General features: G+C 34.6%; 1 protein-coding gene across 2 annotated transcripts; it reads right to left on the minus strand.

Moving 5' to 3' along the window:
- Positions 1-7299: 7299 nt before the first annotated feature.
- On the minus strand, positions 7300-11075 carry LOC135138817 (nose resistant to fluoxetine protein 6-like). 2 transcript variants are annotated; one of them, XM_064068835.1, is made up of 13 exons: positions 10937-11075; positions 10758-10886; positions 10415-10578; positions 10136-10356; positions 9782-10091; positions 9563-9732; positions 9341-9506; positions 9089-9282; positions 8892-9033; positions 8641-8830; positions 8442-8584; positions 7911-8387; positions 7300-7859 (listed from the first exon to the last, which is right to left on the minus strand). In XM_064068835.1, the coding sequence occupies exons 2-12, from the start codon at positions 10819-10821 to the stop codon at positions 8223-8225; spliced, it is 1929 nt and encodes a 642-aa protein (XP_063924905.1). In that variant the 5' UTR covers positions 10822-10886; positions 10937-11075; the 3' UTR covers positions 7300-7859; positions 7911-8222. The 2 variants fall into 2 exon arrangements, with proteins under 2 accessions (XP_063924905.1, XP_063924906.1); XM_064068836.1 differs by having other exon boundaries at positions 10758-11075.
- Between the last annotated feature and the right edge of the window lie 1373 nt (positions 11076-12448).

Genomic DNA, 12448 nt, shown 5'->3' on the forward strand with positions numbered 1-12448 from the left:
TAAAAAAGGCTGTTTTTTTTTTGCATTATCACTTCTCGTATAGGTAAAAACTAAACACTAAGTTTCGATTTGGTAATAATATTTTTAAGGCCCAGTCTACAAGGTTGTTTTGGGGGTAGTTTTTGAGGGTTTCGTCAAATAAGCTGAAATTTTGTACCGAGAATCTCCGTATTGAGAGACTAGGGAATATAAAATTTTGACTTGATTGGAGCATTTTTAACCTCCAGTCTGCAAGGTTGTTTTGGGGGTGATTTTTAAGGATTTCTCCGAACGGCTTGAAATTTTGTATCAACCATCTTCGTATTGAGAAATAAGCGACTGTCGAGTTTTGACTTGATTGCAGCATTTTTAACCCCCAGTCTGCAAGGTTGTTTTGGGGGTGATTTTTGAGGGTTTCTTCGAATAGGTTGAAATTTTGTATCAACAATCTGAGTAGAGTTTTTACTTGATTGCAGTATTTTTAACCCCCAGTCTGCAAGATAAACTGTGGTCTGCAAATTAGACAGCCCCCCAGAAGAATCTCCAAAATAAAGTCATATCCACTTTTTGTACATCTATGACTTCGTACGTCGCAGTGAAACAGTAGATGTAAACAAACTGATAGACTAAACAATCGTGTGGAAGTAGAACATGCGTAGGGCGGCTCCAGGGAATCACCCGACCAGATGGAGAGAGGATAGCGACAATTGTGAAACCAATACGAAAAAAATGTTGCTTACTGAGGTTATGCTTCTCTATCGTTATCACCTGTGTCATTATCATTTTCGACCAAGGAACCAAGGATATTACACATATACATATACTTCCTGACCCTAAGCTAAGGAAGTATAGTAATTGAGTACATCGGGCGACTTGCCACTTTCATGTTTTCCCGACGTTTGAAGACCCCTATAATACGAAAAAAGTAGCCGTTTCCGTCTGTCTGTCGTCAGTTTTTATTAGACAGAATAACCGTCCCAATTGTTATCAAATTTTATACGTGCATTAGGAATAGCGTGTAGATGGTAAAACGCTAACCAAATGTTGGCTATAGTCATCCCCATCATCAATGGGATGACGTCAGTACAAAATTTGCAATTGTTTTTTTTTTATAAAATACGATACTTCTGTAGAACTTGCGGTGTATGACTCCGTGTGCGTTTTCACCTTCGACATCCAGATTTTTTGGAAAAAAAAAGTGTAACATTTTGCAATTTAACTTTGAAACTGCAAAACCGAATGTTCTGAAATCTTGCAAACGTTTTAAGGTTATCGTAGTCCTGATAAATCGTTAATCAAAATTTATTCATTTATCCCCTCCCAAAAAATTGACGAGTCTTCCCAAATTTTTCCGAATACCTAAATTCTATTTCAAATCTGCAAAATATGATCACTCTATACTTGTGGTTTACCAATGGATGCATATTTTTTAGAATTACTTGTATATAAATATAGGAGCATTCATAAAAATGAATGAGTGACGCAATATATTGTTAAAGTTAAGAACCACTCACTCCAATTTCCCGGAAATTTGGCAATACAGTTATCTGCTAATAATTTCGGAGGCTTTCACGATCGGAGTGTGATTGTTTTCCGGGTTGGGACCATGTCAGTTAAGTTTTTGGACTCAACATTTCGCACACTTTCGTAAGTGGCATATTCAGGAGCAGGATTGAGAAATTAGGAATAAGGCGGTGATAACCCAATCATCCCTGACATGTGAACAAAATTGAAAGCCCGCAAAAAATTTAAAAATTCAAAATTTGGCCTTGGCTGTGATCGTCTGACAAAATGGAACCCTCCGTTGTGTTTTTGAAAAATGGCTGGATGCGTTCAGATGCAAATGGTGGACCCCAAGGTTGGAGAAGTACCGCTAAATAAAACATAAAATTTAAGGAGGACACAAAATTATTTATTCCTCCATTGACAAAAAATGAGAAAAAAAAAAGCTGCATGCGAGGGTGACTCGTGGCTTGCCCTCAGGCTGTCCAGAGGGGGCTAAAACGCAATCGCTGTTCAGCTCCAAAAAAAAACTTTTAAATGACTTGGAATGAAATCAAATTAAACGTTCTGAATATTTGAATATCACACATTTAATAAAAACAAATAAAAATCTGCCTCAAGGTAACTGGATGCAAATACACAAGTTATTACAGACGTGTGGCGGCAAATTTAAAATTATGGCAGTGAACAAGATCACAATAAAAATACCCATAATTCTAGCACAAGTGGAGTTTGGGGCTTTAGTCGTGGCTGTTCTCCCCCACGACGGTGATTCTATCTCTCGCAAAGCAATTCTCTATTACGGACAAGCCGTAGGTTCAGGCCGTTACGGTCGCAAACTCGCAGTTGGGTCCCGGCTAAGTACCAAAGCCTACAGCGTTATGTCATCTCGACCGCCCCTGAATTCTATTCTAATCTGCATCTTTTATACAGACGGAGCGATAAATCTCGCCAATTCGACTAGGAACCGCGCACTCCGCTTTTGCCACGTATACTTCGGTGTTATTTACCTCAACTCCATTTTAAATGTTCTTTAAGGGTTCTTTTCCTGTTTGGTTCACAGCTGATTTAATTCGGAAAATCAAATCAAAAGACAAACTCTTTAAAAAATACAAGAAGTTTAAAACTCAATCTTGTCTTGAGGAGTATAGAAATATTCGGCGTGAAATTAAATTGGACACTAATATTGCTTATAAAAACTATATAGATAATGTCGAACGCAAATTAATCAACGACCCCAGAAAGTTTTGGATGTTTGTCAATAATAAACGTAAGGATATGAGTACTCCGGGTTCTATGTCTCTAGACAATGAACGCTTAGATTCACCACAAGAAATAGCGAACGCTTTTTCTAGTCATTTTTCAAAGTCTTATGTTCAATCTTCAGGTGGTTATCAGGGTCAGTCTTCAGACTCTCACATTTTTGCAGGTGTTAGTGTACGAACAATTTCTGAAAGTCAAATACTTAAAGCTATAAAGAGACTTAGACCGACGTTTTCATCTGGTGATGACTGTATACCTTCATTTTTTTTGAAAGACTGTGCCAATGTATTAGTGACTCCACTTCGGAAAATTTTTAATTTAGTAATTGATACGTCCGTCTACCCTGTAAGTTGGAAAGTTGGAAGAGTATGTCCCATATTTAAATCGGGAGACAAAGACAAGATTGAAAATTATAGACCTGTAACAATTCTGTCCAACATCTCTAAGGTCTTTGAATCTATATTATATAAACACATTTATTATAACGTGAAGAATATAATTTCAGATGATCACCATGGTTTTGTCGGCGGAAGATCAACTGCCACCAATCTGTCGTGTATCACTCATTACCTTGCCAAAGCCCTTGATAACAATTCACAAGTGGACGTTATATATACGGACTTTTCCAAGGCCTTTGATCGGGTGGATCATAAAGTATTACTGAATAAACTCAATAATTATGGATTCAGCTCTCCACTTTTGAGTTTAATTGATAGCTACCTTCAAGGCAGATTTAATTACGTGATGTATAGGGGTTTCATTTCACAAAAATTTATTGTAAAGTCCGGAGTCCCACAAGGTTCCAACTTGGGTCCTTTGTTGTTTTTACTATTTATTAACGACATAACAACTATCTTCAATATTCGTCTTTTGTTATTTGCTGATGATCTGAAATTATTCACTGTTATCAATTCTGCGGCTGATTGCATACATCAATTACAAGAGAATTTAGATCTTCTACAACAGTGGTGCCTGCACAATAAACTTAATCTCAATATCTGTAAATGTAAAATAGTTTCTTTTTGTCGGAAAGTGACTACTATTTCTTTTGATTATTCTCTAGGCGGAATTAATTTAACACGTTGTTCTAACACTAAGGATTTAGGTATATTATTCGACTCCGAACTCAATTTTAATCTGCACATTCGGAATAATGTTGCATCTGGTTTTAAAACGCTAGGATTTATCATAAGATCTTGTAGGGACTTTAATTCGCTGAAGTGTCTTAAATCCTTATACTATGCATGTGTAAGATCAAAGTTGGAATATGACGCATTAATTTGGTCACCTTATTACAAAAAGTACGAAGAGAGTATTGAATCCGTTCAAAGGAAATTTTTAAAATATCTATGGTTTAAAGAAAGTGGTTCTTATCCCGTTCAGGGAATTGATAACCGTATTCTGTGTAACGCTTTTAATTTTACATCCCTTTTCGACAGACGAACACAGTATTTTGTTGTATTCTTACATAACCTCCTGCATAATAAAATCATATCGAACGAATTGATCTCATCGATATCCTTTAATGTGCCACTAACAAATTTAAGATCTTTCAGAACATTCTACATACCTAAAGCGTCAACTAATATCTTATTCCGGTCGCCTATTTATAAAATGTGTGATACTTTCAACATGCTAATGAATAACTACGATATTCACTTGATTAAAAAAAAAGATATTATGATTGAATTACGCAAACACTTCTGCACAAATACACTTAGACAGTTCTCTGTATGAGATGGGTGTGATTTTCAGCACTCTTGTGTTGTCTCTGCCTTAATTATATTGTATTTCTGTTCTCTTTTTCATTTCATTTGCGCTGTCTGTGAATGGTGTGAATTGTATTGTTTCTGTTCATATATTTCCGTTTTGCTATTTTGTAGACCCTTTAAGTGGACTTTAGTCTGTTGGGTCTTTATAATAATAATAATAAAATGTTTAATTTCTATGACTCTGATATTAACGACAACTAAGCAAGGGTTAAAGCAATAAACAACATTTAAATTCGCCATACAATCTTGTCAAATTTTAAACAATACATAATTCTTATGTGAAATTAAAATTGGATGTCAGATAACTTACAGGATGGAAACATTCATCAACAAAATATTTACAAAACAAAAACTAGCAAAGATTTATGAAAACAAAAGATACGGTGTGAAATAAACTTGTGTAGGTAAAATATTACGTGAGGTTAAAACTGTAGAGCATGTAGGTTCAATTTAAATTATACAACGAAGAAAATTACTAAAGTTAAAATTGTGAAATAGAGAAATATTGTATGAGTTGAAAAATTGCAAAACTAACAAATTTACATGGGATTAATATTTGCCACACTTTATCAACGATTCAACAAAGAGTTTACATTATGTTAAATTATGTCTTGATCCAAGTGATTGGTTACTTAAAAACAATTAGCTTTGACAGTTTATAATATAGCGAACTGCTTTACGCCAAACAAAATACATAATAAATAAACACAAAAAATATCCAGTCATCGTTGCGAGGGAAAAGCGTCTCGGTGATGTAAATTTTAGCGTTGGGAGGAAATGCCCCGGTGGTGTAATCAATCTTTAACGTTGCGAGGTGATGTAGTGATGATAACGATGATAATAACGAGGATAACTGCCTAAGGGAAGAAATTATTTTAACCCCCCCTTAGCTAGTTCACGATATAATGAATTTTGTTAATTTAACTGCCGTAAATGAACTATTAGCAATCTTGTGTAAATAATGAAGAAGTGTTATAATGTAACACTTAAGTATTAGCAGCCGGAAATCTCATTCATAACTTATAAACAAAGAGTGTTATCCTGACTAAGTGAATTTCATCAAATCTCCTAGTAAATGTCTTTCTAAGCAAATCTAATGTCTGTTAAATTGTGTTAGAACCAGTTAACGATTAAAACCCTAATCTGATCAGTGAATTAACAAACAATAAAACAAATTTACAGCACGTGTAGCGTCGGTCGAAAATGAGCACTTTTCCGATTAGAAAGCCGCAAGAATTAGCTGCGCGGGTTGGGGAAAACTGAGCGCCATCGTTACGATTACTTTTGGTTAAACAAAGGCTTCCTCCCTTTTCTTAACTACCAAACCAACTATTTTAACCTAGCTAAATCACAAAGTCTTTTCACCATGCTCACACAACACCGAAGCAAACAATAATGACGCTTGTATAAAGTGGTATAAAATCAAAACCAGAACTTTCGTGAGAGTTGCTCTCTAGTGGACACGTACCCTAAAGATGAATGTTTTAGGAGATATTTCAAACAATTTTCAGGACAATACAGAGGTATAATGATAATAGTCATCGTTTTTGTTATTAAGAGACAGTTTTGTGGCAAAAAAATAACATCAACTCAAAGCCAGGAATTCATTTTTGTATCGTAAAGTTATGGCTCCTAAACGAAACTCACCACAAAAATTCTCGAGTAATGTAAAACTTAAGTTTTGTAGCGCTTAAGATTAGAGTGATTTTGAAGTTTCAAATTTCGCGCTAGTGGTGCACTTTTCATCGAGTAGATTTAGTGACTTTTCTGTCACTCAATCTCTCACCGTACGCAGTATACCATGCTCTCGCCATGCCATTATCTTGTCTACTCTACCGCCCTCTAACTAAAACATCCCCTAGCGAGCTACCAACTACCCACAAAGCGCTCACGTGCACATGGTTGCCTATGGTTAACGATTTTTTTTATTGAACTTTTTTTCTCAAATTCAATTTATTCAAATGTGATTTGGCGCCCCTGTTAATTAATTTCAGCGCGAACATTTGATTCAAATTCGGTTATCACAAGGCAAAAGGGCACGGTAACTCAATATGTACACCATACCACAGGCGAAACTCACTCTTTTGGCGGGAAGAATGTGGTTGCAACCTTTCTATAGAGAGGGGGGGGGAGTACTGTGGCGGCATAATAACACGTCGGTAAGAGAAAGATAAGTGGCCTCGTGATCCAGTGGTTAAGATACTCCCGGAAAGCATAGAGACGTGGGTTCGACTCCCACCGAGGCACAACATTTTCTCTGCTTACCTACATTACGTATATACCTTTATTTTAACTTATAAAGGATGTCATAAAAAAATTAAATTTACAAAATCAAGTGATTTTCGAGAAAGTGAACTCAAGGGTGATGGAAGTTCTGTCAAAATAGCTTTCGACCAATTTTTTTTTGTGGTTTTCGTATTTGTAACGCTTAGGATTCATATGGGTATAGAGTATAAATTTCCTCACATAACTAAAAATATGAAAAAAATGTGTTAAAAAATGTAGTAACGTGAGTTCTGCCCACAAGCCGCATAATGCCACCCTTTAAAACAGTATTATACCCTATGCACCCACAGCTTTCTTTATACTGTGTGTTCATTAATTGCTTAGATCAAAGAATGCTGTGCGATTTTGAACGTATGACTTCTCGATTTCGGATACTTTTCAGATTATGCAATTAAACAAACAGATGTGTATTGTCGGTTGCATACTGCCATATATCAATTTACAAACGAGGGTTAACTTTTGTTGAAAACTAGAAAAACTAGTGAAAGAAAATAACTTCTGCAGATTTGTGAATAAGTTTACTTAAAAGGAGAAAACAGAGTTAAATAAACTGTTGGAAATGGTATCCATTCTCCTGCATACATAAATTGACACGTCTTTTCATGTTATCAAACACATTTTGTAATTTAGCAAGAGTAATGCGAGCGCACTTTTCGGCAATTCTGTCTTTCAGTTTTTCTATGGTGTGGATGGGAGTTTAAAAAATAGTGTTTTTTAGATGACCGAACAAGAAGTAATTCAGAGGGGTTAAATCTGGTGACATTAGGGGGTACTCAGGAACTGAATGTTAACTTATCATTATCACCCTATCATCAAAAAATTCACATAAAAAATTCAAATTGTCTACTGTTGTATGTGGCATCGTCATGTTAAAAAAACCCGTCTTGGAGTTCAACATCCTGTTGTTTAGACATCTTTGTGCTGTTACAGTTTCCTCAAAGAATTTGGGTCCAATGATACGCATCATAGGTATACCAACGGGATGGAGTGGTGTTTCACGAAAGACATGTGGATTTTCAGCAGTCCAACATCTCATATTTTGAGAGTTAACATAACCTACAAAACAAAATTTCATAATTGTGATTTAAATTGACACAAATTCAATACCGGAGGAATGAAACCAAGCTTCATCAGAAAATAATGTTAAATCCAGCAAGTTATCATCATTGGGATGTTCAAAAAATCATCTGCAGTAGGCAATACGAATATTAAAATCAGCCTGCAAAATTTTTGTAAAACAGCACCACTGTAATAATGCATTCGCCTTCAATGGCAACTCCATTTCGGAAGTAGGACTCGGTCATGAATGTTTTATGTTCCACAGAAAAAACCATTTTGCACTTTTATTTTCAAAAAATTCGAAAGTTTGACGTTTCAAGCAACAACGCGGCTGAATGTATCAAAGAATGTGTTTTAATGCTACCCTAGTTTACCTTTGTCTTTAGATACAACTTTTAACTGGTTGTTTACTTCGTTGCAGGTAAGCAACATTTTCGATAATCTTGCCATAGGCAATAAAACAAAACCTGTGAAAATGACAGACAACATGTAAGATATTGCCAAAATTTTAACATTTTCGCATACCTACAAATGAAACGATTAAACAATATCATTAAATTTACTACCTATTATACTGACAACTAGAAACACTGAAAAGTAGTGCGGAGTTCGTCTCAAACTAGCATCTATTTCTAGAATACTAAAATGGATCAAGTATGCACCAAAAGAGAGTTGTCCCAGCGAATGCATTGGAGCCCATTCAAAACACATTTTAACGATACCTACAGAACGGAATCAGATTTTACATTGAAAAAAAAATAATAATAACAAGGTTAACCTCCAAGATTTTGAGACAATCCAAAAATGAACAGTGCGATTCCTAAATCAAAGAGAATTTTATCTATACTTCCATAGGCTGCATTAAACCATCGATTTGTGTACATAGTCGTAGTCATAAAATATGCAGATAGAAGAGGGGTTCCAAGAATTAGAAGTATAGTCAAGATCCGCCACAAATTTATATAAATCTGAAGCAATAATAATAATAATAATAATATAGACTCAACAATAAACGTTTTGGTAACTAACCTTAGCATATTTATGTTTTTCATATCGGATGTAGAGATAACCAAAACAAAGTCCAAACGCAAATGGTGCTAAATTGGAGTAAGTACTAGTCCATGTAGCCTGCCATTCTTTCAGAAATGTAATTTTAAAATAATGCGTCATCCTGTAGTGTTCATCTGAATTACGATTGATCGTTAGGTAATGTGGATTAAACTTACTCAGCAGTAACAATCATAGCAAATTTAAAATTGTTCATAGCTAAATAGACAAACATAAAAATTATTTGAAACGCAATCACAAATCCTGAAGTTAACAGTAGATATTTGGGTTGCTTTTGAGTTAACCATAGAAGAAAGAGTCCCAACACGGTTAACTGGAAGTCTACCGACAAATACCATGTGTGCATGAGGCACTGAAAATTGTTTGGCTTGTAATTTTACAAACGTGAATTTCAATTATAGGTTAATTACCGCTCCATCGCTAATCACAAAGTTGTTGATGTATAATAAATTTGTCCACCATTTTTTTCTACACACATTATATTCGGTTCCTAAAATTGGTTCGGCGTAGGGACCACGAAACAAATGATTTAACCAAGAAGTGTGCAAGATAATGACGGTTAGTCCCGACGTAAACCTATAAATATAAATGTCTCAAGGAATAAGCTTCCCATTTTGCATGCAAGCATTTACCTAATATATCTTTTTATTATAGATTGCAGAACATACCGGAATCTAATTTGACCATCATTTTTCAGTTTTTTAAAAAACTGGACGGATAACAGCCAAGAAGAAATCACGAAGAATATGGAAACTAACATTTTGCCTTGAGGAAAAAATAAATAGTATGTCTTTTCGATATCCTGAAACATACAGGTTATTAAATCAATAGATGCAATTTTTGTGATTAACTTTTTCCAGTTCATAAGGATTTAAGACTGGAGTCATCATACTAAATCCCATTACGTGGCCAGATATTATACAAAATGAGGTAATAAATCGCATTGCTTGTAAGAAAAGCATGTAATCCTGATTGTTGTGTTCGGTGGTGAAAATATAGTTCATGTTATCACAGAATGAAAATATTGCTAAAAATTTTTGGTCTGAAAAGGTGGTAGTTGATGTTCTGACCTTCGTTTTGTCACCTTTTGATTTGTTTTTATTTAGCTGAAGCCAAACTGATACGGACAATACAAAAAGAATATACAGTCCTGCAAGTACACTACAAAGAAATAAATCAGTGTGAGGTTTCCTGAACCAACTCACCTTATAACAACATCAGTCGATGTAGATTTATAATTGGAGTTTTGCATTTCACAACGAATGTAATTTACTTTTCCTACAAGTGCGTGATTTCTATATTTAGTCTCATAGTGGTTACTCAGACAGTTATATATTGTTCCATTATATTGTGAACACAGTGTAGAAGCACAAACTCCGTGTCGCAAAAGGTCGTGACGATATTTCCTATTGTCTGAGCTTACTTTCTACAAATTAAAATATGGAAACAAATATCTCACATTCCACTACTTAAAAAATACGTACCTGAATGGTATTCCAGGCCCTGTTTATAACTTCTGACATATTTCCACAATTTTCAGGAAGTAGTTGTACTATAAGTGAACAATACGTCGGATCCTTCTGACTACTGTAGTATAAACATTTATCATAATCATCAAGGTGGAAAAGATCTGGCATAAGATCGTAATCTAAAAAATTCTGAAAGGTTAGGAGAATATTGCCAATGGGGCCACGTAAAGTAAAATGCAATAGTATCAGCTGTGGTGTCTATAATATTGGTCCCAACTTTTTATGGAAACCCCTCGTATAAGTTCCATAACAACCTATTTAATTTACTAAGGTATTTCTTGTTTTCTGTATGACTTACCTGCAGTTGTTAATACAAAGAGAGAAAGTTGCAAAAGAAAAATTGTAACAAATTTTACACTCATTTTTCCTTCTTTTTTTATGTAACCACTATGATGTGCATTTTGCAGTAGAAATTATTTATAGAAACCTTGTAAAGTAAAATATCTTGATTAAAGTTAAACTGATGTTATTACTTACTTGCATAATTCGGGCACATTGCGTTGAAATTATGACGTGGGTGTAACACGATCAACCCTTCAACACTTTAGTTGGTATTAAAATTCCGACGTGAACAAATAAGAAAAGCCATCAAATTCAATGTGACCTTGCCTGTCTGACCTTATTAACCTGAAATTTGCATAACGTGTTGTTGTGACAATAATTAACTAATAAAAACTGCACAGCAAATACCTAAAACCTCGTTGTGCTACATTATTTAATAAAAAGATATGTAAACATCAATTAGTTTAAATATAATATTAGAATATGCAAAGTGCGTCGATACTTGATATCCCACATCACATAAAAAAATAAAAACCTATACAGGGTCAGAGCAGGGTGAGTATTATAACAACGGGACCCTGACCAATTTTCAATGCAACACAACATACAACTATCAGTTATCGGAGCTCAAAACTGACAAATAGAATTATTGCGAAAGTCAAAATTAACTACTAAGTAACTATGTTTGTACATTTTAGAAAAATAAAAGTTAAAAAGAGTTACACATGAGGTAAGTATTTTGTGTGGAGAAAATTTTGAGGGGATGTCATCACGTTGTTGATGGGGATGATTAGACAAATTTTGGTTAGCGTGTTACCATCTACGATATATTTCTAAAATATAATGTACATAAAATAAACACAAAATTTGACAACAAGTACTTTCGGAGATTATCTATCTAATAAAAATCCGGACAGACGGTCAGACAGATAGACGGAACCAGCAGACCTATTTCTTCGTAATGTAGGGGTCATTAAAGGTCGGGAAAATGTAAAAGTAGGGAGTCGGCCGACAGACTCGATTACAAAATAAAAAATTGAGAAAAAACCTACAAACCGATAGAAGAATGGCGAGATTGTGAATCGGAAGACGTCGGATAGCGTTGTAAACCGATATGTATATCTAAGTCTATATACATGAATATTTGAAAACAAAGACTATGTTGAATTCAAATCGCACCCATCCCGAATTTGTCCCTCTACACCCTTCTAAAAGCAGGGAGGAGGGGAGAGTAAGAACGGTTAGGTAAATAGATATCGTTCTTATCGAAAAAATAAATGTATAGTCTTATGGTACACCGAGACATCGAAGAATGTTTTCTCGAGCTTCCAGAATGCGAAAGAGCGGTCGTCCTAGTTGATGGTTTGAATAGATCCTTAAAAACTACTGACGTGGTTATCGTGAAACCAATCACACTGAAATTTCGATACATCTTTTGTGCAAGTAACAAAGAAAAATCTTTTTGCATTGTTAGAATCAACAGTTTTTGGTAATATTAAAGTTAAAAAGCTAAGATAAAATTTTGAATAGTTTTTGAAATATGACGTAATAAAAAACCAAAAAACGTAATTTTGAAATGATGAAAATTCAAGAAATAATTCGATTTGCTATGAAATTTTAATATATAAAGATCAAATTTTAACACGAAAAGAAGCGGAATGCAAAAACTATACGATAATTTGTGTAAGATTCATGTATCAACTTCTT

This window comes from Zophobas morio, unplaced genomic scaffold (genome assembly GCF_036711695.1).
Source record: "Zophobas morio isolate AGI-343-1 ecotype UQ-CSIRO unplaced genomic scaffold, CSIRO_AGI_Zmor_V1 ptg000030l, whole genome shotgun sequence".
Taxonomy (NCBI): domain Eukaryota; kingdom Metazoa; phylum Arthropoda; class Insecta; order Coleoptera; family Tenebrionidae; genus Zophobas; species Zophobas morio.